General features: G+C 41.7%; 1 protein-coding gene and 1 pseudogene across 2 annotated transcripts; both read left to right on the top strand.

The window, feature by feature from the left end:
- Arcn1 (archain 1) lies at nt 1-25,941 on the top strand. Its single transcript, XM_021206504.2, has 10 exons — nt 1-150; nt 7,453-7,716; nt 8,631-8,810; nt 8,925-9,130; nt 10,796-10,960; nt 15,524-15,689; nt 16,463-16,610; nt 17,205-17,313; nt 22,198-22,402; nt 24,002-25,941. The coding sequence occupies exons 1-10, from the start codon at nt 148-150 to the stop codon at nt 24,089-24,091; spliced, it is 1,536 nt and encodes a 511-aa protein (XP_021062163.1). The 5' UTR covers nt 1-147; the 3' UTR covers nt 24,092-25,941.
- On the top strand, nt 17,973-18,728 carry LOC110327479 (annotated as a pseudogene). Its single transcript, XR_002380837.2, has one exon. The product of XR_002380837.2 is annotated as a peptidyl-prolyl cis-trans isomerase A pseudogene (transcript).
- Nucleotides 25,942-26,622: the final 681 nt, after the last annotated feature.

The following is a 26,622-nucleotide window of genomic DNA, read 5'->3' as shown; positions in this document are numbered from 1 at the left end:
GCCGCCATCTTGGCAAGAGGCGAAGCGGCAGCGGCTCCTGTCAGGGGCGGCAGGTCCGGAGCGGCCGGAGCTCCGCGTCTCTGGGCGGCAGCCCGAGTCCCTGCAGAGGCAGAGCGCGGCGCGGCGCGCCCCACCTGCGGCCTCACCATGGTAAGCGCCGAGCCGGGTTCGCTTTCCACGTCCTCGCCGGCCGGGCCGGGACCGCAGCAGCCGCGCCCGGAGCCCGGCTGTCGGCCCCGGCTTGGCACGGCCTCCGGGAGTCCTAGGGCGAGAGCTGCCGCGCCCACCCGGCCTCCGCCGGCAGCGCCGCCCGTCCGGGCTGGTGGTTGTCGCCTGGGCCTTCCGTCCTCAGGTCCCGCCGGTTCCCTGCGAGCTCCGGGACCGCAAGACTGGGCCTGTCCGCCGCTTCTCGTCCTCCTGTCACCACGTCGTCTCAAAGCTTTTCTTCTCCTTCTTACTCCTCCTCCTTCTCTTAATTGAAAGGGGGAAGCAGAGGCAGTGCGGAAATGGTAACTTCGGGCTCCCGTTTGTGGGACCCCGGTGTCCCAGTAGCTAACTTGGGGCTCCCGTTTGTGGGACCCCGGTGTCCCCGTAGCTAACTTCGGGCTCCCGTTTGTGGGACCCCGGTGTCCCCGTAGCTAACTTGGGGCTCCCGTTTGTGGGACCCCGGTGTCCCCGTAACTAACTTCGGACGCCCGTTTGTAGGACTCCGGTGTCCCCGTAGCTACCCTGTGCTAGGGTAGCGCGTACGTGTGTCTTTGGCAGCGAGGCTGGCGCAGAATGTATAGAGAAGGTAGAGAAACGGAGCGACCACACCGGGCGTCTGTCTTAAGGGACCGACCGTTTAGGTGGAGTGGCAGGAGCGTGGCTTACTGTAATCACAGCTGTTGTGTGGAACAGGAGAGGTGAGCTGTGGTTGGGGACTTTTTGGTGCCATCGGAGCTTTCTTCTCTATGAACTCATCTGTGACCAAGACAGGAGAGATTATTGTAGGTGAGAGTAGGAGAAAGCAGAATGGACTCCACCCGATCCTCCTTTATCGATTGAAATCTGAATATTCGTGAAAACGAGGAGATTCTCGTTCCAGCGATCTAGTAACTTAACTTTTGAAGAATTTTTAAAGGTGCTTTGAAAGTAAACCTAAGTGACATGACTCTCTTGGTACTTGTCCTATTAAGTTCTACTAACAACTCTTTTGATAAGAACTTGGTTATAGGAGAAATTCATGTTTGGTCTTTAAACCACAGAAAGTTTCTTTTCCAGCCTCAGGTGTATACATTACATCAAGTAGGTTTGCCTCCCAAAATTTGGTATTAGACATAAAATTTCCAAAACCTCATATACTGACCCTGAACCCCAATTCCATGAGTTGATGTTGTTATTGTTGTGTCTGTATGGTTTTTCTTTTATGTTTTTTAAGATGTTTTTATTTTATGTATATGAAGTTGTGTGTTTGTGCAATACCTGAAGATGGTATTGGATTCCTTAGAACTATAGTTATGGACACTTACCAGCCTCCGTGTGGTACGGGGATTCTAACCTACATCCCATGCAAGAACAAGAAGAACTCTTACCTGCTGAGCCATACCTCCAGCCCCCATTTTTTTTTTTAGTTTTAGAGAAAAGGTTTCTCACTATGTTGACCTGGCTGTCCTGAAACTCACTCTATTGACCAGGCTTCCCAGCACTAGAATTAAAGGTGTGCACACTACTCTTTTATGTTTTAGGGAGTTTTCATAGTTTATGTTAGAGTGTGTAATTTTAATACTAACATTAGAACCTTATGGAAACAAAAAATCCAGATAACCTTTACCAAAATCTAGTTTGTTAAAATGTTCTTGGAGCTTTTAATATTTCAAATGCATTTATAATGGAGGAATGTGTCAGACTTGGTGGCACATGTCTTTAATTCCAGCACTAGGGAGGCAGAGGCAGGCAGATATCTGAGTTCAAGGCCACCTTGGTCTACAGATTGCATTCCAAGACAGCCAGGGCTACACAGGGAAACCCTGTCTCAAAACAAAATGGAAGATTATTACGAATCAGTAAAGCTTAGGTATTCCATGGTGATGTGTGTATACATATACATGTGTGCATATATGTGTAAACTTTTCTGTACATACAAATATTTTTGTTTGTCCTTTTGATGTGAATACATATTCATATAGCTGTGTCCTGTATTTCTGAATACGATATGACACTTAGCATGATCCAGATATCTATAGACGCCTGTGTTGTGGAGAGCAGTTATCTTAGCATATTCTACTCTGTCAAGTCAAAGACCTGCTTGGTATTACTTCTGTATGTTTTTGGGCCCTACTTAATTACAGAAAAATCACTGTACCATAGAGTTATATCAAGTGGGGTGAAATTTTGATCTTAAGGTTGCATCAAAATTTCTTGTAGTTTTTCCTCAACATTTTAATATAAGATTTCCCAACGTTTAGAAAATTTCACAGAACCCTATAGGGAACAGTCCTGTAACTACCAATTAGTTTCTCTTAAAGTTTCACTATAATTATTTTACACACCTAAATCATTCATCCATTTCTTCCTATCTTTTAAAAACATATATTTCAGAATAAGCTACAGGTCCATAAACATTGTTTTGAGAAATAAACTTTTTTGGTTTTACTGAATTATAAATGCAAAATATCCAAGAGAAAATACCATCTCCTTTTCTTTAACCAGAAGATGTCTATATAGTCCAGGCTGGCCTAGAACTCACCATCATCTTGTCTCTGCTTCCTGATAGACTTGACCATGCTAGCTGAAATGCATCTTCTGATTTGTCCTTTTTCTTTAGTTTTCTGTAAGCTTAATTTTCTTAACATTTGCCAAGCATTTCTTTTAAAGTTTTTTTTTTTGTTTTTTGTTTTTTTTGGTTTTTCGAGACAGGGTTTCTCTGTGTAGCCGCCCTGGCTGTCTTGGAACTCACTCTGTAGACCAGGCTGGCCTCGAACTCAGAAATCCGCCTGCCTCTGCCTCCCAAGTACTGGGATTAAAGGCGTGCGCCACCACGCCCAGCCAAGGATATATTTTTAAATGCATGCTGAACTGCTTGTGGACGTTGTACATCGTGGTGCGGAGCCTAGTGCGCACCACGATGTACAACGTCCACAAGCAGGTAGCGTCGAACTCAGAAATCCGCCTGCCTCTGCCTCCCAAGTACTGGGATTAAAGGCGTGCGCCACCACGCCCAGCAAGCATTTTTTTTAACTAACTTATATTTGAATAAACTTGATAATTAGTCCTGTAATACCACCCATTTCTAAAATTTGCTTATCTACAGAACATTGTTCTTAATTAAGAAGATGGTAAATAGACTTACTATGATGGCAAATATCTTTACCTACTGAGAAGTTTTCAAATGCTTAAACTTATAAAGTCTATAGACTTATAGGATAGTGAAACTTAGAGATTGTGAGTATGTAGGGGTGTGGGCATGTGGTATAGGCTTGGGTGTCTTCTCTTGCTCACTGCTAGGTTGAACCAGAAGCTTGCTGTTTGAACTATGCTGGCTGGCCAGTGAGCTCCCAGGATTTACTGTCTCTGACCTCCAGTGCTGAGGTTATAGGCATTTGCAGCCATGGCTGCATGTCTGGCTTTTTATGTAGGTGGTAGAATTCAGCTCCAGGTCCTCATGCTTATAGAGGACTAGCCACTTTCCCAGCCTGCCTCCCCACCCCCTTTTAAGTAACATTTGTTTCTTTAGTAGAGCAAGGCAAACTCTTCAGTCCTCTTTTTAAAAATTTGTTTATCTGCTTGTGGACGTTGTACATCGTGGTGCGCACTAGGCTCCGCACCACGATGTACAACGTCCACAAGCAGTTTTTTGAGACAGGGTTTCTCTGTATAGCCCTGGCTGTCCTGGAACTCACTTTGTAGACCAGGCTGGCCTCGAACTCAGAAATCCGCCTGCCTCTGCCTCCCCAGTGCTGGGATTAAAGGCAGGGATTACCATACCCTGCTGTCTTATCTTTATGTATTCAATACCTGAATTAATCAAATGTTATTTCTTTTATCAGTTAGAGGTAATCTTTTCTCCTCTGTTCACGCTCTTAAGTTTCTAAGCATATAATGCCTTATATTACAATATCTTATTTTTTGTCTTATATCTACTAATTAGGCTGCTTCTGATCAAAATGTCAGTTTTTTTCTTCTTAAATTTATGTTATGCATATAGATGTTATGACTGCATGTATGTCTATATCATGTGCATAGCTAGTGCCTGTAAAGGCCAGAAGAAGGAAAAGCCAGAAGAGGGTTATTGGAAACCTAGAAGTGGAGTTACAGAGAGCTGTGAACTACCATGTGGATACTGGGAATGGAACCCTGGTGATCTGGAAAGGTAGCGGTGCTCTTAACCACTGAGCCATCTTTCCAGACCCAACTATGATTCTTTATAATCAGAGAGCATCTAGTGTGATAACAGGCTTTCAGTAACTCATGCAGCCCTGACATTGTGGTACATATAGGTTATCTCAGCATTCAGGGAACAGAGGCAGGAGAATGAAAAGTTATAGGCCAATCTCAACTACATAAGGAGAACTCTCAAAAAAAAGCAAAAGAGAACAACAAAATCAAAGGCTGAAGATGTAGTGGTAATACACCATGTACTCAGCCCTGGGTAAAATAAATTCAGTAGAGTTGATAGAATCAGAGATGCAGGAGCATTCTGTTATTTCCTTTAAATCTAGCCTTTTCTAAACTTTGGTTCTTATTTGGGAAGTAGAACAGTATTAGCTCTTGAGATTTCATATAAGAAAAATGCAGTGTTCACTTAAATCAGAAAAAAAAAAAATCTGGGCGTGGTGGCCCACACCCTGTCTCGAAAAACAAAAAAAAAGAAAAGAAAAGAAGAAAGAAAGAAAGAAAAAAAATCTGTTTCGTGGAGGGAATATATTTGTGTTAGATATAGATGGAACACTTGTCAATATAAATTATTAAGGTCGGTGGGGTTGTTTCATTTTGTTATAGACAGAATCTCTCTAGGCAGCCAGACTAGTCTTGGACACACAGAGAACTCTCCCTGCCTTTGTCTCCCGAGTGCTGGGACTAAAAGTGTGCACCACCACCCCGGCTCAGTTGAACTGTTTTATTCTTCTACGTAAAAACAAGTTTGAGCCAGGCATGGTGGCGCATGCCTTTAATCCCAGCACTTGGGAGGCAGAGGCAGGCGGATTTCTGAGTTCGAGGCCAGCCTGGTCTACAAAGTGAGTTCCAGGACAGCCAGGGCTATACAGAGAAACCCTGTCTCAAAAAACCAAAAAAAAAAAAAAAAAAAAAAACAAGTTTGGTGGTAATTTTCTCCCAGATTCCCTAACTAGCTAACCTCTCCCCTCCCCTTCCCTCCTCTCCCCTCCCCTCCTTATTCCCTTCCCTACCCTGTGTAGCCCTGGCTGTCCTGAACTCACTCTGTAGATAATGCTGTCCTCAAACTCACAGAGATCCATTAGCTTCTGTGTCTCCAGTGCTGGCATTAAAGATATATACTACCAACACCCAACTTTAGGATGACCTTGAGTTTCCCATCCTTCCTTTACCTCCCAAGTGCTGGGACTGTATTCTTTGGATGCTGTGGCCTTCTGTACAGATAACAAAACATTGAAACTGAATGGATGCACATCTGTAATAAAACTGCGTTGGAAGCTGAGGCAGAAAGAACATACTTTGAAGGCAGCCTGGGCAATTTAGGAAGACCCCTAAATAATATAAAATAAGATGAAACTTAAGACAAAATGCTGGGGATATATAACATGCTTGCCTGTTATGCTAGAGGCCTGGGTTCAGTCTCCAGTACTGGGATGGGGAGTAATGCCACTGTGAGGATATTTATTCAAATTAACTGACTTTTGTTTTTCAAGTTCTTCATCTGTAATGGACAGGTTTTCATAAAATTGAGACATTTAACAAGTAGGGTTTGTTTAAGAGATTATATCCTAACAGTGAGTCTTGCCAGATGTGTCAATCTTTCCTTGTTGCTTGTGCTTATGAGCACTTGGATCTCTATACTGAAGAGGCTGTTAGAACACTGCTTAAACCAGTAATCCTAACACTTGGGAGGTGGAGGTAGGAAGATTGCTGAATTTGAGGCCTGCATGGTCTAAAGTGATGGAGTTCTAGGACAGCTAGGGCTACACAGAGAAACCCTTTCTCTAAAAACCAAATAAAAAACAAAAACCCACCAGGCAGTGGTGACGCACGCCTTTAATCCCAGCACTCAGGAGGCAGAGGCAGGGGGATTTCTGAGTTTGAGGCCAGCCTGGTCTACAGAGTGAGTTCCAGGACAGTCAGGGCTACCCAGAGAAACCCTGTCTTGGAAAAAACAAACAAACAAAAAACCCCAAACCACACTGTTTAGCCTTCCTACTCCTCTCATTGGTATTTGAAGATCTTCCTCCTCTTCTTGCTCCTCCTTTTGCATTTGTTTTGTTAAATAAATTGAAGCTATCAGAAAGTTGTTGGGTCTTAATCATTGCTCTATGGATGTCAAAACTTAGGTGAACAGCAGGCCTGTAGAATTTCCACTTCACAGCTTGTTTGCGAGTCTAGAAGAGTGAGTGGGATGGAAGGCTGCTCAAAGGCAGATCAACTCAGACTTAAAGACCTAAGTAAAAACAAAAAGGAAACTGGGGACTTCCTATTTGATACTTTGTTTTCTTTTTCTGAGACAGGTAGCTATCCTAAACTAGTACTCCTGCTTTAGCATCCTGAGTAGTAGAATTAATCTAGTGTTGCCATACTCTGGTGAGCTCTTAAAAAACTTTTGATCAGCTTCATCAGACTTCTGTTTTGACATGGAAATCTCTACCCCTTTTTAAAGAAAATGCTTGATCTGTTGTCGATTGTCGTGCCAAAGTAGAATGCAACCCAGCTCTGAGTCATAGTTGACTAATCAATAACGTGTGTGTACAGGTCGCTGAGATGCTACGCTGGTGACTTTATTTGCCACCTGTCTGATAACCTGAATTCAATTCCTGGAGCCCATAGTAGAAGGAGAGAACTGACTCCCTCAAGTTGTCCTCTGGCTTCTACACACATGGGCACTCCCACAGGTTCTCACAATCAGTCAACCAATATAAATAATAATTTTAAGTATGTACTTTGGAAAAAATAACTCCATGCGTGCTTGTGTGTAGTACTGAGTGGTGGAACCTCACTCTTTGCACATTCTAGGCAAAGGTTTTTTTAACACACACACACACACACACACACACACACACACACATAGCTTTAGGTATACTATGGAATAATTGCTTCATTTTCTTCTACCTTTGTCTTATAAATTACATGCAGTAATTAAAGAAACAATGAAGTATAGTTTGAAAGACAATGTAATGTCACTGATTGTGCTAATGTGCTATTATATGGAAGCTCTCCTGAGGTGCTGAGAAAAACAAATGTAAAAAATAAGTAAGGAGTACTTATTTATGTGTATGTTCTTGGCAGGTGCTGTTGGCAGCAGCAGTTTGTACGAAAGCGGGAAAGGCTATTGTTTCTCGACAGTTCGTGGAGATGACCCGCACTCGGATTGAAGGCTTATTAGCAGCTTTCCCAAAACTCATGAACACTGGAAAACAACATACTTTTGTTGAAACAGAGAGTGTAAGATATGTGTACCAACCTATGGAGAAACTGTACATGGTATTGATCACTACAAAGAACAGCAATATCTTAGAAGATTTGGAGACTTTAAGGCTCTTCTCAAGGGTGGTAAGAGACCTGTAATACTGGATTACACTGTTGTATTACGTTCTTTATTGAAAGTAGGTTTGACTCTAAAATAGCTGATATGATCAGTTTGTGAACCCTCGTACACATCTCAACAAGTTATCCATGCAACTCATTTTTTTTTAAATGCCTGCCTGCTTGCTTGCTTTTTTTTTTTTTTTTTTTTTTACTTACTTTGCAGTGCCTTATGCATTCGATACAAGCACTCTGTCGTTGAGCTACACCCAATCCCCTCCAGCATTTCTTTCATTCAGCAGACACTTGTTGGGTTCCTTCCTAGACTATAAGTATTCCAAAGGAGAATGCAGATTCATTCTGTATATCCCAGTTCTTTTTTTTTTTTTTAAANAGATTTATTTATTAATTATATGTAAGTACACTGTAACTGTCTTCAGACACTCTAGAAGAGGGCATCAGTTTTCATCATGGATGTCTGTGAGCATCATGTGATTGCTGGGATTTGAACTCAGGACCTTTGGAAAAGCAGTCAGTGCTTTTAACCGCTGAGCCATCTCTCCAGCCCTATATCCCAGTTCTTAACTAATTTAGTATGTCTGTTTCTGAAATTTGTTTGGGCCCCCACCCTGTTGTGTATGTCTGTGTTATCATGCGGATGGTGGGAATTGAACCCAAGTCCTCTGGAAAAAACAGTTCATATTGTTAGCCACTGAGCCATCTTCTCTCCAACCCCATTGTTTTAGTAATTGGGATCTTTTTGAGACAAGATTTCATGTAACCCAGGCTATCTTTAACTATGCTGTGTAGCCAAAAATGACTGTGAGCTTACACCTCCCGAGTGCTAAAATTCATTGTTTTTGAAATTTGTATTTAAAAGACTTAGAAACATAGCTGCTATGAAATTCTTAATCTTGTTGTCTGTTACTATCTGTAATTAGATCCCTGAATATTGCCGAGCCTTAGAGGAAAATGAAATATCTGAGCACTGTTTTGATTTGATTTTTGCTTTTGATGAAATTGTTGCCCTGGGATACCGGGAGAATGTTAACCTGGCACAGATCAGAACCTTCACAGAAATGGACTCTCATGAGGAGAAAGTATTTAGAGCAGTCCGAGAGGTAAGTGACTGCCAATTTGAGTGTCTTTCTGTTAGCTTTCATTAATCGGATTTTCCTGGTTTTACTTGCTAATGTAGACTGTACTGAAAGCTATAAACACGTCTCTTTCCATAGACTCAAGAACGTGAAGCTAAGGCTGAGATGCGTCGTAAAGCAAAGGAACTACAACAGGCCCGAAGAGATGCAGAGAGACAGGGGAAAAAAGCACCAGGATTTGGGGGATTTGGTAGTTCTGCAATGTCTGGAGGCAGCACAGCAGCCATGATCACAGAGACTATCATCGAAACTGATAAACCAAAAGTGGCGCCTGCACCAGCCAGGTATTATCTAGTGTGTGTATTACCAGCAACCTAGGATGCAGAGGAAGGCTCTATATGTGTGTGCTTCATGGGAGTGATATTTGGTTTCTAAGCTAACTTAAATAATGAGGGACTTAATTGATGTAAGCCGTGATACTAAATTTGGATATATAAAAGACAGGAATAAAGGAGATATCTATGTTATTTTTCCTTTTATAAGAGTATTATACAAATTACGCCATGATTTCTTCATTTCTTACAACAGTGGTCTTAATTGGTGAAGTGGGGTAGTATTTAACTGTGGAATATGAATTTTTCTTTTTAAATATTATTTTATGGGTATATCTGCCCTGCCTGTGTGTATATATGTTCATTGTATTTGTGCCTCTGAGAGGCCAGAGGAGTGTTGTCAGATCACCTGGAATGTAGTAATACACAAATGCCAGGAGCTTTATGGGTACTGGGAACTAGACCCAAGTTCTCTCTAGGAGCTGGGTGCTCTTAGGGTAATCAGGTTTTTGGTTTTGGTTTTGGTTTGGTTTGGTTTGGTTTTCTGAGACAGGGTTTCTCTGTATAGCCCTGGCTGTCCTGGAACTCACTCTGTAGACCAGGCTGGCCTCGAACTCAGAAATCCGCCTGCCTCTGCCTCCTGAGTGCTGGGATTAAAGGTGTGCACCACCACGCCCAGCTGTTTTGTTTTATTTTTAAATTTTGTGTGTATGCCTGCAAGTATGTGTGTGTACCACATAGGTGCCTGGTGCCCATAGAAGTCAGAAAAGTCCATTCAGAACTGGAATTAGAGATGACTGTGAGCCACCATGCTGGTGCTGGGAACAGAGCCTGGGACCTCTTCAAAAACAAGTGCTCCTGACCTGAGCCATCTCTCTCACCCCAGAGTTTTCTTAGTCTTTGTTGTTGTTGTTTGTTTGTTGTTTTTTTTGAGGCAGGGTTTCTCTGTGTAGCCCTGGCTGTCTTAGAACTCACTTTGTAGACCAGGCTAGCCTTGAACTCAGAAATCTGTCTGCCTCTGCCTCCCAAGTGCTGGGATTAAAGGTGTGGGCCACCACTGCCTGGCTTGTTTTTGTTTTTTTTTTAAAGGAATGTCTAATTTTTTTTTAAAAAATAGGGATTTTTTTTAAATTTATTTATTTATTATATGTAAGTACACTGTAGCTGTCTTCAGACACTCCAGAAGAGGGAATCAGATCTTGTTACAGATGGTTGTGAGCCACCATGTGGTTGCTGGGATTTGAACTCTGGACCTTCGGAAGAGCAGTCGGGTGCTCTTACCCACTGAACCATCTCATCAGCCCCTGGTTTTTTAGTCTTAATGTTTCAGAAGAATCTGTGGCTGCTGAAGGTATATGCAAAATTTGTTTTTTGTGCATAGTCACATTTATCTAAATGGAAAATGCTGTTTCCATCAGACCATTTATGACTATAAAATTATAGCTTTTGTATTTGTGTACTTGATACTTACATATTGATAATAGCTATCCATTTGTGCAAGTTCATATTATACTATCAGTGTTGTAGTTGTCCACCAACACTAGGAAACAGGTTTTCTCCTAAGATCTTCACATTCCTTCAGAGAAAGCTTTGTTTGTAGTAGGCTATTAATTAAAGTTTGTGAGTTTTTTGTTGTTGTTTATCATATATTTACTTGTTTTGTATTCTTCCATTTAGACCTTCAGGCCCCAGCAAGGCTTTGAAACTTGGAGCTAAAGGAAAGGAAGTAGATAACTTTGTGGACAAATTGAAATCTGAAGGTGAAACTATTATGTCTTCTAATATGGGAAAACGTATCTCGGAAGCAACCAAAGTGCACGCCCCACCTATTAATATGGAAAGGTAAGCAATGACTTCTTCAAGAACAAACAATACAATTCTTTTAAACCATCTTTTTAAAAAAGTTGTTGTTGTTGTTGTCGTCGTTGTTGTGTTTTTCTTTAAGACAGGATCTCACTATGTAGCTCAGGCTCACCTGGAACTCAACTGTGTAGCTCAGGCTGGCCTCAAATTCACAAGAGATCCTCCTGCCTCTGCCTCTCAAATGCTAGAATTAACGGTATGTGCTACCACACCTGGGTATTTTTATTATTTTTAGTTGATATATATCTGTGTGGAGCTCTAGAGTACAGATGTCTGGAGACAAGAGGTATTAGATTCCCAGGAGTTGGAGTCACAGGTAGTTTTGAGCTACTTGCGTGGGGACTAGTACTCTCCTCTGGAAGAACAATGTGTGATCTTAACTCCTGTATCATCTCCCCAGTCCTTAGAGTTGTCATTAAATTCTATTAGTTCTTGTTTATTTATGTATTTATTTATTTTTGTGCTAGGGATTTAACCCAGAACCTTTCGTATGCTGAGCACACTATTTACCTCTGAACTGCGTACATTCTAGCCTCATGTTTTTGTGCCTTTTAACTGTTGCTGATTTAAAATTTTTATTTAGTGCGTAATCCAGATATTAACTTACAATTTTTTTTTAATGTTTTATTTATTTATTTATTACATGTAAGTACACTGCAGCTGTTTTCAGACACTCCAGAAGAGGGCGTCAGATCTCGTTACAGATGGCTGTGAGCCACCATGTGGTTGCTGGGATTTGAACTCAGGACCTTTGGAAGAGCAGTCGGGTGCTCTTATCCACTGAGCCATCTCACCAGCCCAATATTTTTTTATCCACTTTAAGTTATTGGGAACTCAGTCATCTATTTCCTACGAAGTTTAAAACTTGCCTTCTATTAGCTAATTTAGGAAAAGTATCTTTATGGCTGTTGTGTAACTTGTCTCTTAAGCCAGGNATGGTGGAACATACCTGTGATCCCGGCACTTGGGAGGTAGACACTGGAAGATCTGGAGTTCAAGGTCAGCCTCAGTTATATGAAAGCCTAGGTCAAAGAAAACAACCCTCGATTTATAGAGCTGGAGCTACATTAACCCATATTTTGTCCTGTCTTCTTCTCATTAAAACTATAAAGGAAAGTCAATCTTTAGTATAAAATTTGTGAAGGTCCTCAAAGCAAATTAACATGCTAAATTTTATGTATTTGAATCTAGTATAATTCAATTTGTCTTTTATCTCAGGTCGGTGGCATTTTTAAGCAATAGGTTAATCAAGTTCATATAATCAAGATGCAGATTTCTTGCCCTTAATCCCAGACCTACAGTTATTGATAGTTTGGAGGCCAACTGAAAGATGAGTCTGGGAGGATACCACTATCAGGTGTGCATAAAAGTGGACTGTTTACTCTTTCGTGTGTTCTGTTTTGTAAGAAATGAACAGTTATATCTGGATAAATCTCTTCACTCACTAAATAACTTGTGCTATTTTGGTTGTTTTGAGAAAAGCTGAGGCTTCATGCCCTTTTTTTTTTTTAATTATTTTATTTATTTATATTTTAAGTACATTGGTGTTCTGCCTGTATGTATGTCTGTGTGAGGGCATCAGATCCCCTGGAACTGGAGTTATAGACAGTTGTGAACTGTCATATGAGTGCTGGGAATTGAACCCAGGTCCTTTGGAAGAACAGCCAGTACTCTTTAACTACTGAGCCATCTTTCCAGTCCCCATGCCTTAAAAAAAAAAAAAAATGTATTTATTTATTCTTTACCTTATGTGTTGCATTTATGGATCTTGTGCATGTATGAATGCAAGTGTCCACAGAAGCCAAAAGTGGGCATTGAAATCCCCTGGCACTGGAGTTAAAAGCTGTTGTGAGCTCACTCCTCATGGGTGCAGGGAGCTGAACTTAGGACTTCTATAAGGGCAGAATGTGGTTGTTTGTTTGTTTATTTTTTTGGTTTTTTGAGATAGGGTTTCTCTGTGTAGCCATGGCTGTCCTGGAACTCACTTTGTAGACCAGGCTGGCCTCGAATTCAGAAATCCGCCTGCCTCTGCCTCCCAAGTGCTGGGATTAAAGGCGTGCGCCACCACTCCCGGCTATCAGAATGTGTTCTTGATCAATGAAGACTTCATACTTTTCAATACCATCACATAGAAATGAGAATTTAAGACTCTTTTCTAAGTGATTAAGTTAACTTTAGCACAGAATGAACTCTTGTAAAAGGTAAAGTGGGGCCCTACATTTCTAAGATTTGAACTTTTGTGTTTTTGAGTCTAGTGTCTTTGTTTTGGGAAGGAACTAAGAGGCTGAGACAAAAACAAAAAACAAAAAACAAAAACAAAACAGCAAAATAAGAGCCCAAAATATTTGTAGTCACTGTAGTTTACCTAGCTTCAAAACAGTTCTAGAGCTAGGAAGATGGTTAAGTGGTTAAGAGCACTGACTGGCTGCTTTTCTAGAGGACCCAAGTTCAGTTCCCAGCATCCTCATGGTGAGTCACAGCCATCTGTAACTCTAGTTCTGGAGAATCCAATGCCCTCTTCTCTGGTGTTTGCAGGCACCAAACATACACATAGGCACACCACATGCATATAGACATGCGTTTCTATTACAGAATATGTGTAGATTGTACTTAAATTGCCCATAGCAGTAGCCTTATTTTTTGTTGTTATGTATTTCTAATTTCTATAGTAAAAAACTTTTTTAAATGTATAAAAGTCTTCTCGACTATGTAAGTTTCATATGGTGGAGACAACCAATATTAACTACTTTTTGGACATTTTTCTGAGGGAATAGGATAATTTGTAGTATACAGGGGAGTAAACACTTGTGGCTTACCTCTTTAAAATCTTTATACAAAGCAGACATATATTTATATCTTAGTTGATCAGGACAAGAAAGTATTTAATAATTGTGAGTTCTCGTATAGTTTTGGAGTTAGTTTATGATCATCATGGACGGGAGCATTGTGGCAGGCAGGCATGGTGCTAGAGCAGTAGTAGAGAGCTCACCTTGATCCTCAGACAGCCTAGGCTTGATGTGGGCTTCTGAAACCTCACTATTCCACCAGCTGAGCACCAAATATTCAATGGCCTTTGGAGGCCATTCTCATTCAAACCACCACAATTAGATATAATTTCCAGTTGCATTTTTCCATTAAATTATAGATAATGAGTAAATAGTAAATAGTGCTTTGTTGTGGTAAATCTCCAACCCCAATAAGCCTGTACAAAGAACACACAACTCACTTACAATATTTATAAGCTGTATATCTATACTGGGCTAGATTGGGAGCAGCGCTAATCTGTGTATAAGCATAAATATTTAGGAAGCAGTGTAGTGATATATCCATTTAGCAAAATAACAGTAGTAAGTTTTCTACTAAGACCTGTGGCATCACAAACCATGGACTTTAATTAGGCTTACATACAGAAATCTTACATACTGAAATCTTTCTTGTGAAGTGTAGGCCTCAGATCAAGCCAGAAAGCAGTAGGTTCCCCTCCTTTAACCTACATGCCCCTGTTGCACCGTTGGTCCTACCTTGCCTGGAAGGACACTAGTACAGGATTCAGGGTTAGCACTTGGTAAGGCTATTTATCTTTCCTCCCCAGTGGCTGCATAGTATATCTTCCAGCACTGAAAGCTAGCCAACAGGGAAGAAGTTTTCAGGTCAGATCCACCAATCTCCCAATGTCCTGCAAGCAAAGTGAGTTGTATCTTCAGCAGTTGTCCTTAGCATCTAGTTAAGGTGCGCAGACAAGAGCAATGGCAATAGTTTGTGTTGTTTGGAGGCCTTATATCTCATACCTGGCACAGAGATTTTTCTTTAATAAAACATATCTTCTAGGGGAAGCATTGTCTACTTTTACAGAGTATCTATGTTGAAATTCCTTTTTTAAAAAAGAAAATATGTTTTTTGTTTTTTTGTTTTTGAGACAAACACTGCATAGAACTTGTTATGTAGAATAGGCTGGCCTTGAACTCACAAAGATCCACCTCATCTGCCTCCTAAGTGTTGGGATTTAAAAGGTACACTACTACACCTGGCTTTTGTTTTTTTAAATTTGCTTACAACGTAAGTTTAGACATTACTGTCTTCTTTGTTTCCTTCTTTCTTGAAACGTGGCACTCACTGTAGGAGCCCATGTTGAGATTTGTGGGAATCCTCCTGGTTTAGCTCCATGGGCTTCCATGTCTACTGAATATGATTTTCATATTGAAGGTTTTCTTTATTTTTTTCTCACTGCTACCTGGTATTCGTAGTAGTATGTGTTCTAATAGCTGAGCCATCTTTCTAGCTCCTTCTCTTTCTTTTTAATGGCAGGGTCTCTTGTTCATACTGACCTTCAGCTCAACTGTGAGCTAAAGATGGCCTGAACTCCTCCTGACTCTCCTCCCAACCCTCCCAAGCACACATACCAAGGCAGTGCCATCAGACCTGGTTTTATGTGGAGCTGGGGTCACTCAGTGCTCCATGATGCTAGACAAACACTACCAACTTAACTCCGTCTCCAGCCTGCTTACTACTTCCCTGACAGACTGATTTACCTTTGTTCTGCAGTGTGCACATGAAGATTGAAGAAAAGATCACACTAACCTGTGGGAGAGATGGAGGATTACAGAATATGGAGTTGCATGGCATGATCATGCTTAGGATCTCAGATGACAAATTTGGCCGGATTCGTCTTCATGTAGAAAATGAAGATAAGAAAGGGGTGCAGCTACAGGTATACAGAGGCTTTTTATACAAGCATAGTTCCTGTTCTGGATTTTCTGTTTGATTTTTGCAGTACTTTGAAGTTGAATACAGGCTATTGTTCGAGCAAGGCTCAACTATAGCCTTAGCCACCCTTTTTAAAAGAGGATATAAAATCTTAAGTCTTTATAGAAGGGAAATCTTTCCACAAAATTTAATACACACACATTATTAGGAATCCTATTTATCCACCATGTAAACCAGAGGGGTTTATTTCCTGTTAGTCTTCATCTCCCTTCCTCCCTCCCTCCCTCCCTCCCTCGATGGGCAATAGTTGAGACAAGGTCTCATGTACCTCAGGCTGGCCTCAGACTCACTATGTAACAGAGTTTGACCTTGAACTTCTAATTGTCTGATACTCCTACCTCTAACTTCAGAGTGCTGGGACTGTAGGCAGTTGAATCCAGAGCCCCGTATATGCTAGGCAAGTTTTTTGTCTACTGAGCTACATTTTTTTCAGTTTCTTACTTCTTTTTTATTTTCAGTGCATTTATTTATTTGTTTGTTTGTTTGTTGTTTATTTTGTGTGTGTCTGTGTGTATATATGTCTGTATGGGCATGCATGTGCCCTGTCATATGTACAGAGGGCAGAGGGTAACTTTCCAGTGTTGGTTCTCTTCTCTTTTTGGGTCCCAGGGACTGAGCTCAGGTTATTGCTTAGAAGCAAGAGCCTTTACCTACTGAGCCGTCTTGCTGGCCCCTTTACTTGTCACTCTGAACTTCAGGCTTCTTTTCTCATTCCAGACCCATCCAAATGTGGATAAAAAACTCTTTACTGCAGAGTCTCTCATTGGCTTGAAAAACCCAGAGAAGTCATTTCCAGTCAACAGTGATGTAGGGGTACTAAAGTGGAGACTACAAACAACAGAGGAATCTTTTATTCCTTTGACAAGTAGGTATCTGTGAGGGGTATTCTCTTATCTTCATTACCATAGCAACTTCTTTTTGGCGAAGTGGGAATTGATGCTATTATTTTGTATATTTGAATTAATCATTTTAATTTCTTAAAGTGTATGTGTCTTTGAATGAATGTATGCCACCTATGAATAGGTGCCTGTGAAGGCCAGAAGAAGTCATCAGATCCCCTGGAACTGGAATTACAGATGGTTTTGAGCCACCAGTGTATAGTTTTATGTGGGAAGCTATAGATCTGCAGTTGTTGGTCAGCTGTACTTCTTTTCTTCTTCTTTTTATTATTTATTTATTTATTTATTTATTTATTTATTTTGGTTTTTCAAGATGACAGGGTTTCTCTGTAAATCCCTGGCTGTCCTGGAACTCACTCTGTAGACCAGACTAGCCTCGAACTCAGAAATCTGCCTGCCTCTGCCTCCCAAGTGCTGTGATTAAAGGCATGCACCATCACGCCCGGTGGCAGTCAGCTGTATTTCTGTTCTTCCATACTCTTGATATTAGCCCAAAGGCCAAGAAACAGTTCTACTCTTTTTCTAAAGCTGAGGTGTGATGGCCTTGTTTTTCTTCTCAGTTAATTGCTGGCCTTCGGAAAGTGGAAACGGCTGTGATGTCAACATAGAGTATGAACTACAGGAAGATAATTTAGAGCTCAATGATGTGGTCATCACTATCCCACTCCCGTAAGTGAAAGTCTCTTAATAATCCTTATCCTGTGTTAATTTGTAGAGCTGGTTTCTGGGGTTTGGAGATGAATTTTAGAGGCAGTACCTCATTGTATATCCATTTTGAAATGTTGGCTTATTTTCTTCCCCCTGAGGTAATACTGATTAAACCTAGAGGCTTAAACACAGCAAGAGCTCTACCACTGAGCTATGTTCCCAGTCCTCTTTGTACCTGTTTTGAGACAGTTTCACAAAGTGGCCCAGACTGCCCTTTAATATCAAGAGTAGCTAAAATTATAGGTCTGAAGCACTAGGCGTAACTGATACTGCTTCTTCATAAATACCAGTTGTGCATCACTCTGGAAGCAGAGGATCTCTTGAGTTCGAAGGCAGCTTGGTCTACAGAGCAAGTTCTAGGGCTACACATACCCAGTTTTGGAAAACAAAAATAATTAGTTGACTAAAAAATAAATTAAAAACCAGTTGTGAAACCTGGTATGGTGGCATAGGCCTGTAATTCTAACACTTGGAAGGTAGAGACAAGAGGATCAGAGCTTTGATCCTGGGCTATGTGTGACCCTGTTTTGAGGGAGAAGGGAGGTGGGGTGGAGATCATGACTAATGTAAAGGAAGGCAGACACATATGGCTTCCTAGAAAAAGGTAATCCTTTTTGAATAGAAATCAAGAGGTAGGCTTTGCAGACGCCACTGTCGCTTTCCGCCGCTTGCTGCAGCCATGGTCAACCCCACCGTGTTCTTCGACATCATGGCCGATGACGAGCCCTTGGGCTGCGTCTCCTTCGAGCTGTTTGCAGACAAAGTTCCAAAGACAGCAGAAAACTTTCGTGCTCTGAGCACTGGAGAGAAAGGATTTGGCTATAAGGGTTCCTCCTTTCACAGAATTATTCCAGGATTCATGTGCCAGGGTGGTGACTTTACAGGCCATAATGGCACTGGTGGCAGGTCCATCTATGGAGAGAAATTTGAGGATGAGAACTTCATCCTGAAGCATACAGGTCCTGGCATCTTGTCCATGGCAAATGCTGGACCAAACACAAACGGTTCCCAGTTTTTTATCTGCACTGCCAAGACTGAACGGCTGGATGGCAAGCATGTGGTCTTTGGGAAGGTGAAAGAAGGCATGGACATTGTGGAAGCCATGGAGCGTTTTGGGTCCAGGAATGGCAAGACCAGCAAGAAGATTACCATTTCCGACTGTGGACAACTCTAATTTCTTTTGACTTGCAGGCATTTTATCCATCAAACCATTCCTTCTGTAGCTCAGGAGAGCACCCCTACCCCATCTGCTCGCAATGCCCTGTAATCTCTGCTCTCACTGAAGTTCTTTGGGTTCCATATTTTCCTCATTCCCCTTCAAGTCTAGCTGGATTGCAAAGTTAAGTTTATGATTATGAATAAAAACTAAATAATAATTTAAAAAAAAAAGAAATCAAGAGGTAGAGAGTAAAGTACTTATGAGAAAGGGGCCAGGTGGTGAACGAGTCCTGGGACCTGAGTTGGTAGGCCTCATAGACAGCATGCCTTTGTCAGTACATGGAGCTGTATACTTTGGCTTGTTTGTTGGGTTTGGTTAGGATGAACTTTTTGAAACAGAGTCTCACTATGTAACCCTGGCTGGTCTGAATTCCGAGATCCACCTTCCTCTGTCTCTTAATGCGATGGTTAAAGACTTCTACACCATGTTGAAGTGAGCTTTTACTTTTTTTTTTTGAGCTGTATATTTTGAAAGGGGTGGAATGTACTTTGAAACCAAGACAAATGAATTGTAGTGCTAGAGCTGCTTTCTTGAGTTAGGCCTCACTCACTCTGTAGTCTTCCCAAGGCCAGGAGGATGAGCCCATTTCCAGTCAAACTTCTGCATGTCTCAGAGAAGCTTAGTCTGTCAGCCTGTGCTTTCCTTTCTCTTTCTCTGAAGGGAGGGGTGTGTTTTGGATACAGTATGCCTACATCGGTTTCATTAAGTTTTCTAGAAGTTTTAAGTTATGATTGACAAGAAGCATGCAGTGCAGTAAGTTTTGACATGTATACAGCTGGGAAACTGTCAGCACGGGCAAGAGAAATACGTATGTCAAGCTGGGTGTGGTGGCTTACACACTAATCCCAGCACTTGGGTGACCAAAGCAGAAGGATCCTCTGAGCTTGAGTTCCAGGTCAGCCTAGGCTATGGAGTAAGACCCTGTCACACACACATGCACTTTAAAATTTTCGTTCCAACAATGTCTTGTGTACTTCCCTGGCATGTTCTCAAGGTCCTCTGGGAATATCATGTGTCTCCAGTAGAGAGCGCTCTGTTACTACTTCAGCTTTTACCCTCACCCGCAGCCCTGCCTTAGGCAATACAGGGCTTAATTGTGAGCCACAGAGTATTGTATTGTTATATGCCTCAACTTTTATTGTTACAAAATAATTTTATATGCAGCAAAATAATACTTAATTTCTAGTTTTGTTTCCTTTGATTACTGAGGGATTTATCTTGGCCAAGTCTAATTTTAGTCATGCTTATTTCTGGCTTCTCTCTCTCTCTCTCTCTCTCTCTCTCTCTCTCTCTCTCTCTCTCTCTCTCTTAAAGACAGGATTTCTCTGTGTAGCCTGGCTGTCCTAGAACTCTCTCTGTAGACCAGGCTGGCCTCAAATTCATAGAGATCACTTGTTTTTACCTCCCAAATGCTGGGATTAAAGGCGTGCTCCACCACCACCTGACCTTATTTCTGATTTTTAAAATATGCTGTATTACCAATTGTTTTATTACTTTGGAGAGATACCATGACAGCTTTAAAAAAAAAAAAGAAAGAATTTTTTAAAAAAAATTATGTATATAGCATTCTGTCTGCATATATGCTTTCAGGCTAGAATAAGGTACCAGATCTCAATATAGATGGTTGTGAGCCACCACGTGGTTAATGGGAATTGAACTCAGGACCTCTGGAAGAGCAGATGGGGATGCTCTTAACCTCTGAACCATCTCTCCAGCCCCCTATAAAGAAAAGCATTTAATTGAGGCTGGCTTACAGGTTCAGAGGTTTAGTCCATTATTGTCATGGCAGGAAGTATGGTGGCAAGCAAACAGACATGGTGCTGGAGAGATAGCTAAGAGTTCTACATTCAGATCATCAGGCAGCAGGAACAGTGAGCCACTTGGCCTGGCTTCAGCTCCTGAAACCTCAAAGTCCATCCCCCCACTGACACACTTCCTACAAGAAGGCTACAACTACTCCAACGAGACCACACCTCATAATACTGCCACTCCCTGTGGGCTTTTTTTTTTTTTTTAATTCAAACCACCATGCCAATATTCCCATTAATATGATTAGCCAGCACACCTATAGTTCCAGCCCTTGAGAGGCAGGAGAGTTCTGATTTCAGGCCTATGTTATACAAAAAAACCCTAATTTGAAAAAAAGTAAAATAATAGGGTGACTGTCTTCACAAGTCTGTTGTTCCTTCAGAACAATAAATAGCTACCTTGAACAGTGGTAGGGCTTGGGCACTACTGACGGGTGGACTTTTTGTTTGTTGAGATTTATTTTCCTACACTATTTTTGGAATGCCACCGTTTTTAGGTCTGTCTACTCTATAATTATGGCTGTGGTGGTTTCCTGTGTCTTCCTTCAACTCTGCAGTGGCCTGAAGAGATCTTTGAAAAACATTTTACCCCAGCATCTGCAGCAGATAGAAGTCAGAGTCAGGGCCGGGCACAGAGGAGGAGTGAGCCCTGCAAAGTTGATAGGAAACAGTTAAAGTCTTTTGCCACCCCTAGAGTAGTCTTTGTTTTCCTCATTTACCCTGCTCCTAGTGTAAGCATTGAGTGTCACTGGTGAACTACAAAAGAGTAAATTTAGAATCTGTGGGAGTAGGTGACACTGCCTGTCAGCCATTTGTGGGAGTGCAAAGTACATCCTATCTAGCCCCGATTCTTCTGTGACCAAAGACAACCGTGGATCTCTTTTTCCAGTCTATTTTGCCCATGTCTTGTAGTCATGCTTTCACTTCTCTTTTTTCTTTTTGATTTTTTTGAGACAGGGTTTCTCTGTATAGCCCTGGCTGTCCTGGAACTCACTCTGTAGACCAGGCTGGTCTCGAACTCAGAAATCCGCCTGCCTCTGCCTCCGGAGGGCTGGGATTAAAGGCGTGTGCCACCACACCCAGCTCGCTTTCACTTTTCATTTACCAAATAAATCCACTAAATTATAATCAGATCAACTCACTAGCATTGGCATCAGTAAGGTTTGAACCATGATGAACTCTTTTTTTCAAAACAAATCTTCTCAAAGTTTGAGTTTGCCTCCATTATTGCTGTATAAAGTCTCCCTACTGCCAAACTGCTTTATTTATCATTGTCATTTATTAAAGAGTTTCATGGTTAAAAAGTCCTTAATAGGGAGCTGTAGAGATGGCACAGCGGTTAAGAGCACTGGCTGCTTTTCCAGAGGATGGGGTTCAATTCCTAGCACTCACGTGGCAGCTAACAACTGTTTGTAGCTCCTGTTTGAAGGGATACAACACCCTCATACTGACATATAGTCAAAACACCAATAAATATAAAATTTTAAAATGTCCTTAATAGGCTAGCAACCCACTAGTGATTTCTGCAATGAAAATATTTTTATAGACATCTGCAGTCTTAGTTCCCTGCTAGCTCCTAGGTCAGCCCCCAGAGCATTATCCTAAATGCCTGATCTGTTTGTCTTTCTCTACAAAGGGAATTAAGTGATGTCCTTAGCCAAGGTGTTATGACTTCCATCCTTGACCTGACCAAGCAGCATAATTTTTAGAAAATTTGAGGCAGAATTTGAAATATGTAATCAAATTAGAGTTTGAATTTTCTTGTTGGAGTTCTGTGAGCTCTAGACATCTACACTGAATGCTTGTTTCTCATGACAGATCGGGTGTCGGTGCACCTGTGATTGGTGAGATCGATGGGGAATATCGACATGACAGTCGGAGAAATACATTGGAGTGGTGCCTGCCAGTGATTGATGCCAAAAATAAGAGTGGCAGCCTGGAGTTCAGCATTCCTGGGCAGCCTAATGACTTCTTCCCTGTTCAAGTTTCTTTCATCTCCAAAAAGAATTACTGCAACATACAGGTACTCTGTTGTAACAGAAGGCGGGTATGGGGGAGGCAGGACAAGTGTCTGATAGGTAGCATGGTTTCATGTCGAGGCAAAAATCAAAGCTGAAGTCTTCTGCAGACTCCAGTTCTGACCTAATCATTATACTTCTTTTCTTTCCCCCTTTATAACAGGGTCTGTTTATGTAGCCCTGGCTGGCCTAGAACTTGCTATGTAGACCAGGCGCCCCTCCAACTCATAGAGGTCTGCCTTCTGAGGGCCTTTTTTTGTTTGTTTTGTTTTTTAAATCTTCTGTTTGAAGTGGCCAGAAAGCTCAGCAGATAAAGAGCCTTTACAGTTCTTGCAGAGAACCCTGGCTTGGTTCCCAACACCAACATGGTTGCTTACAAACATCCAGAACTCCAGTTCCAGTGGATCCAATGCCCTCTTCTGACCTCTGCAGGCACCAGGCACATAAATACACATAAAAGAAATCTAAAAAGAAAAAAAATTATTTGTGTATATGTGGGACCACGTGTGTCCCAGCAGTTTGTGGAGGTCAGAGGACAGGTTAATGTATTCAGTTCTCTCCTTGGCAGCAGCAAAGCAAGCACCTGTGCCTCCAGAGCCATCCTGCTGTTCTCAGATTTCTATGAGTGTGGGGCCAGCCTGCTCTACAGAGAAAGTTCCAGGACAGCCAGAGCTACATGGAGAAACCCTGTCTCAAAAAACAAAAGCAAACAAACTAAAAAAGAAGAAAACACTAATCCTGGAGCTGCAGAGATGGCTCAGTAGTTAAGAGCATTGGCTGCTCTCCTCCAGAGGACCCAGGTTTGACTCAGAGGATCCATGACAACTCACATGTGATTCCTGTGTCTGTGACTCCAGTCCCGGCTGATCCAATGCCTACTTTTGGCTTTTGCTGTCACCAGACACAAAACGATACACAAACATGAACGCAAAACACCCATACACATAAAATAAAATGTAGAAAAAGAAGATCTTGCAGCATAGTCTGGCTTTGGACACAAGAAACTTGAGATGGATTTAATAAGTAATGCAGAAGAGGTAGCAGGCTTACTTAAGATCAGAATGGTTTTTTTGTTTGTTTTGTTTTTTTAGTTTTGTTTTTGTTTTTTTTAAAGATTTATTTATTATATGTGAGTAGACTGTAGCTGTCTTCAGACACTCTGGAAGAGGGCGTTAGATCTTGTTTCGGATGGTTGTGAGCCACCATGTGGTTGCTGGGATTTGAACTCAGGACCTTTGGAAGAGCAGTCAGTGCTCTTAACTGCTGAGCCATCTCACCAGCCCTAAGATCAGAATGTTAATTGATCATCTTTATAGAATGTCTGGCTTTCCTGGGTTTTATATGGCAGCCTGAGTGAGCCTTGCCACTCATTCTAACTTTGACTTTGTGGCAGCTGCTGTCTTAATGTAGCAGTCATTTTCTCTAAAGAACAGATTAGATGATGCCACAAGGAACGTGTATGAGCTCTGAGTACTTTTTGGTATTTCCAAGGTACTTTTAGTGCTGCTTTTAGAGAATGTAATATAAATCTGTGATGAAAATGTAGTTAACATCTCAGAGACTCACCATTGTTTTTCCTATCTCCCCCCCCTTTGTTGTCCTAGGTTACCAAAGTGACCCAGGTAGATGGAAACAGCCCCGTCAGGTTTTCCACGGAGACCACTTTCTTAGTGGACAAATACGAAATCCTGTAATACCAAGAAGGGAAAGCTGAAAAGGAAGGATTTCAGATTAATAAAGAAGAAGCCAAAAGTGGCTGAAGAGTTTTTCCACATTTACAAGCCATTGGAGATCCCCCCACCCCCTTTTCACAGTGCACGTACTCTGCGCGCAAGGACCCTCAACTCACACCCAGTGTTGTGGTGTCACAGAGACATTTTTGACAAAGAAATGACACTGACATAAAGGGGAAAGGCTGCTGATTTCTTTGGCCAGCAGGAAGCCAGCTCTCCAGGGAATGCCCCAGTAAATAGCTCTTCTGCCTTCACCTAAGTCTCCCTTTATTTTAAGCCCTAAATATAGGTATATTTCATACTTTGTTTTAAAAAGTTTTCTCTATAGATTTGAGTCTTTCATACCCCTTTGCTTTCTGTTTTCTTTCAGTACACTTAGCACACACTGGGGTCATCTGTCTGTAGTATTGTGTTCAGCACTCTTGAGAACAAGGTTATCTAATCCATTCTTGACGTTAGATAGTACCAGTGAACTGTTTAAGGGATATAGAGTCTAAAAGTTGAAATACAAGGTTGTCTTGTTTTCTCTCCTGTATCCATCCATTGCTCCATCTCTTTTTGAAGTCGTCCTTGTGAGCCCTGCCCTTCCAGTTGCAGGCAGTGCTGTGAATCCCATTTGTATCAATATTAAAGGTAGCCAGCTGGGAAGCAGCTTTTATGTGTACACACCTTTTCAAGATGCCGAATAAGATGGCTACATCCATTTCCACACAAAATCATGTCTGCTGCTAATGCTACCCAGACTTACAGTTCTCTACGTGCTTCGGGGCGACTGAGTTGAAGCACTGTAGCCCACTTAGATGCCGAGTGTCCACCTCTTCCCCTTCCCAGATGCTCTTCCCTCCATCAGTCTTCTTTCCAGCAGAAATGAGTCTAGTGAGTCTGTGTCATTTCTCATTAGCCCTAAACCGTAGGAGAGTCCCCATCTTCACCGTTTGAGCGGTAGCATTTTGAGAGGCAGGTGATTATACTGGTGTTTAGTGAGGGGTTACTCAAATATACCCCATCTAACCTTATTTACCACCTTCCTCTCTGTCCTTGTTTCTGAAAACCTTTTTTCTCCTCCTCAGCCTTTTTGGTGTCATCATGTAATAATTGTAGGAGTTTCTCAGCTCATTTTGATCTATTACTTTTTCAATAGGGGCTGAATCAGCCAATCCTGCCAAGCACTGGATTGGGCGGGGTGGACGATCAGTTGCTGCAAGGCTGCAAGCAGTAGCAATGGGAAGCAGTAAATGACAATAGATGACCTCCACTCTCGGGTGGCTGCAGAGCAGAGATCTCTGAACACCTGCCTTCCCTGGCAAGAGTATATTATCCATGGAGCAGAGCGGTCCCACAGAAGGCTGTGGCTGGGACAGCTTGCCAAAGAAATTTCTAGCCTTTCCCTTTCCCCTAAACTGCATCAGGGAAGAATCCTTATCTCTAGCTTCGTTTTCACATGAGGTTTTCTGAGGAAGGGGACTGGGATAAGAAGTCTGTCATGTAGTAAAGTAGAGGAGAAATCTTATTAATCCAGTTGTATTTCAGAGTTGTTTGTCCCTATGATTTTTTAAGTCAAGTTTAATTTCACAAGACTTTTTTTCTGAGATTACTTTTGGGGTAATATTTAAAATGAGAGACATTTTGTAACCCTGTAAAATACATAGGGAATATAACATTCCAATGTACACAACGAAGGCAAATTCTTTAATCAAATAAAAGAGTATTATAAAATGAGATGTTTACTGGACTCTTAACTTTGAGGTCTGCTTGCTGATTCATGATACTGTAATAGGATCTAAAATTAAAGATTAATGATATGCTTTTTTAAAAGAAAATAATCTATCCAAGTGTATTCATTGCCTTATCTCCATTTCCCAGGTATTGTGCCTCTGTTGTGTGTTTGAGTACACACTCAATCCTGAAAGAGTTTTTTGTAGGATTAAGGCTTCTTAGAGCTTTTGCCAGGTCTGGAGTATTCCAATTTTTAGCAGTTTGGAGTCAGTCAAATGAAGCATTTTTTTTAAAGGATATCATTCTGCAGTACCCTGGAGCCTTCCCTTTGTCAGACAGTGATGAGTAAATGAACCAGGAAGGTATGGGGATGCTTTAGAAATTTGCTTATTCCCTCAAATGGCGCCTTGTAAAAGATGGTAGTATTCGCCTGTGGTCTCAGCACTTGGGAGGCAGAGGCAGGTGCATCTCCATGAGTTTGAGGCCAGCCTGGTCTCCTTAATGAGTTCCAAATACAGCCCAACCCCACCCAAGTAAAAGGTAATACAAAATGGAAATTAAAAGGGGGTGGGGACTCCAGAGAGCTCAGTTGGCAAAGTGCTTCCCATGCAACATAACCTGCTCCCAGCACCCTTGTAAAACCCGGGTTATGGTGGCTGCACAGTGTCGAAGCCAGCCTGGTCTAAAGAGTGAGTTCCTGGACAGNCAGGGCTACACAGAGAAATTCTATCCCGAAAAACCAAACCAAACAAAAAACCTCTAGGGGCCAGAGTAAT

Source organism: Mus pahari, chromosome 10 (genome assembly GCF_900095145.1).
Source record: "Mus pahari chromosome 10, PAHARI_EIJ_v1.1, whole genome shotgun sequence".
In the NCBI taxonomy this organism is placed as follows: domain Eukaryota; kingdom Metazoa; phylum Chordata; class Mammalia; order Rodentia; family Muridae; genus Mus; species Mus pahari.
The sequence above is the reverse complement of the archived record's forward strand: the minus strand, read 5'-3'. Positions and strand labels throughout refer to the sequence as shown.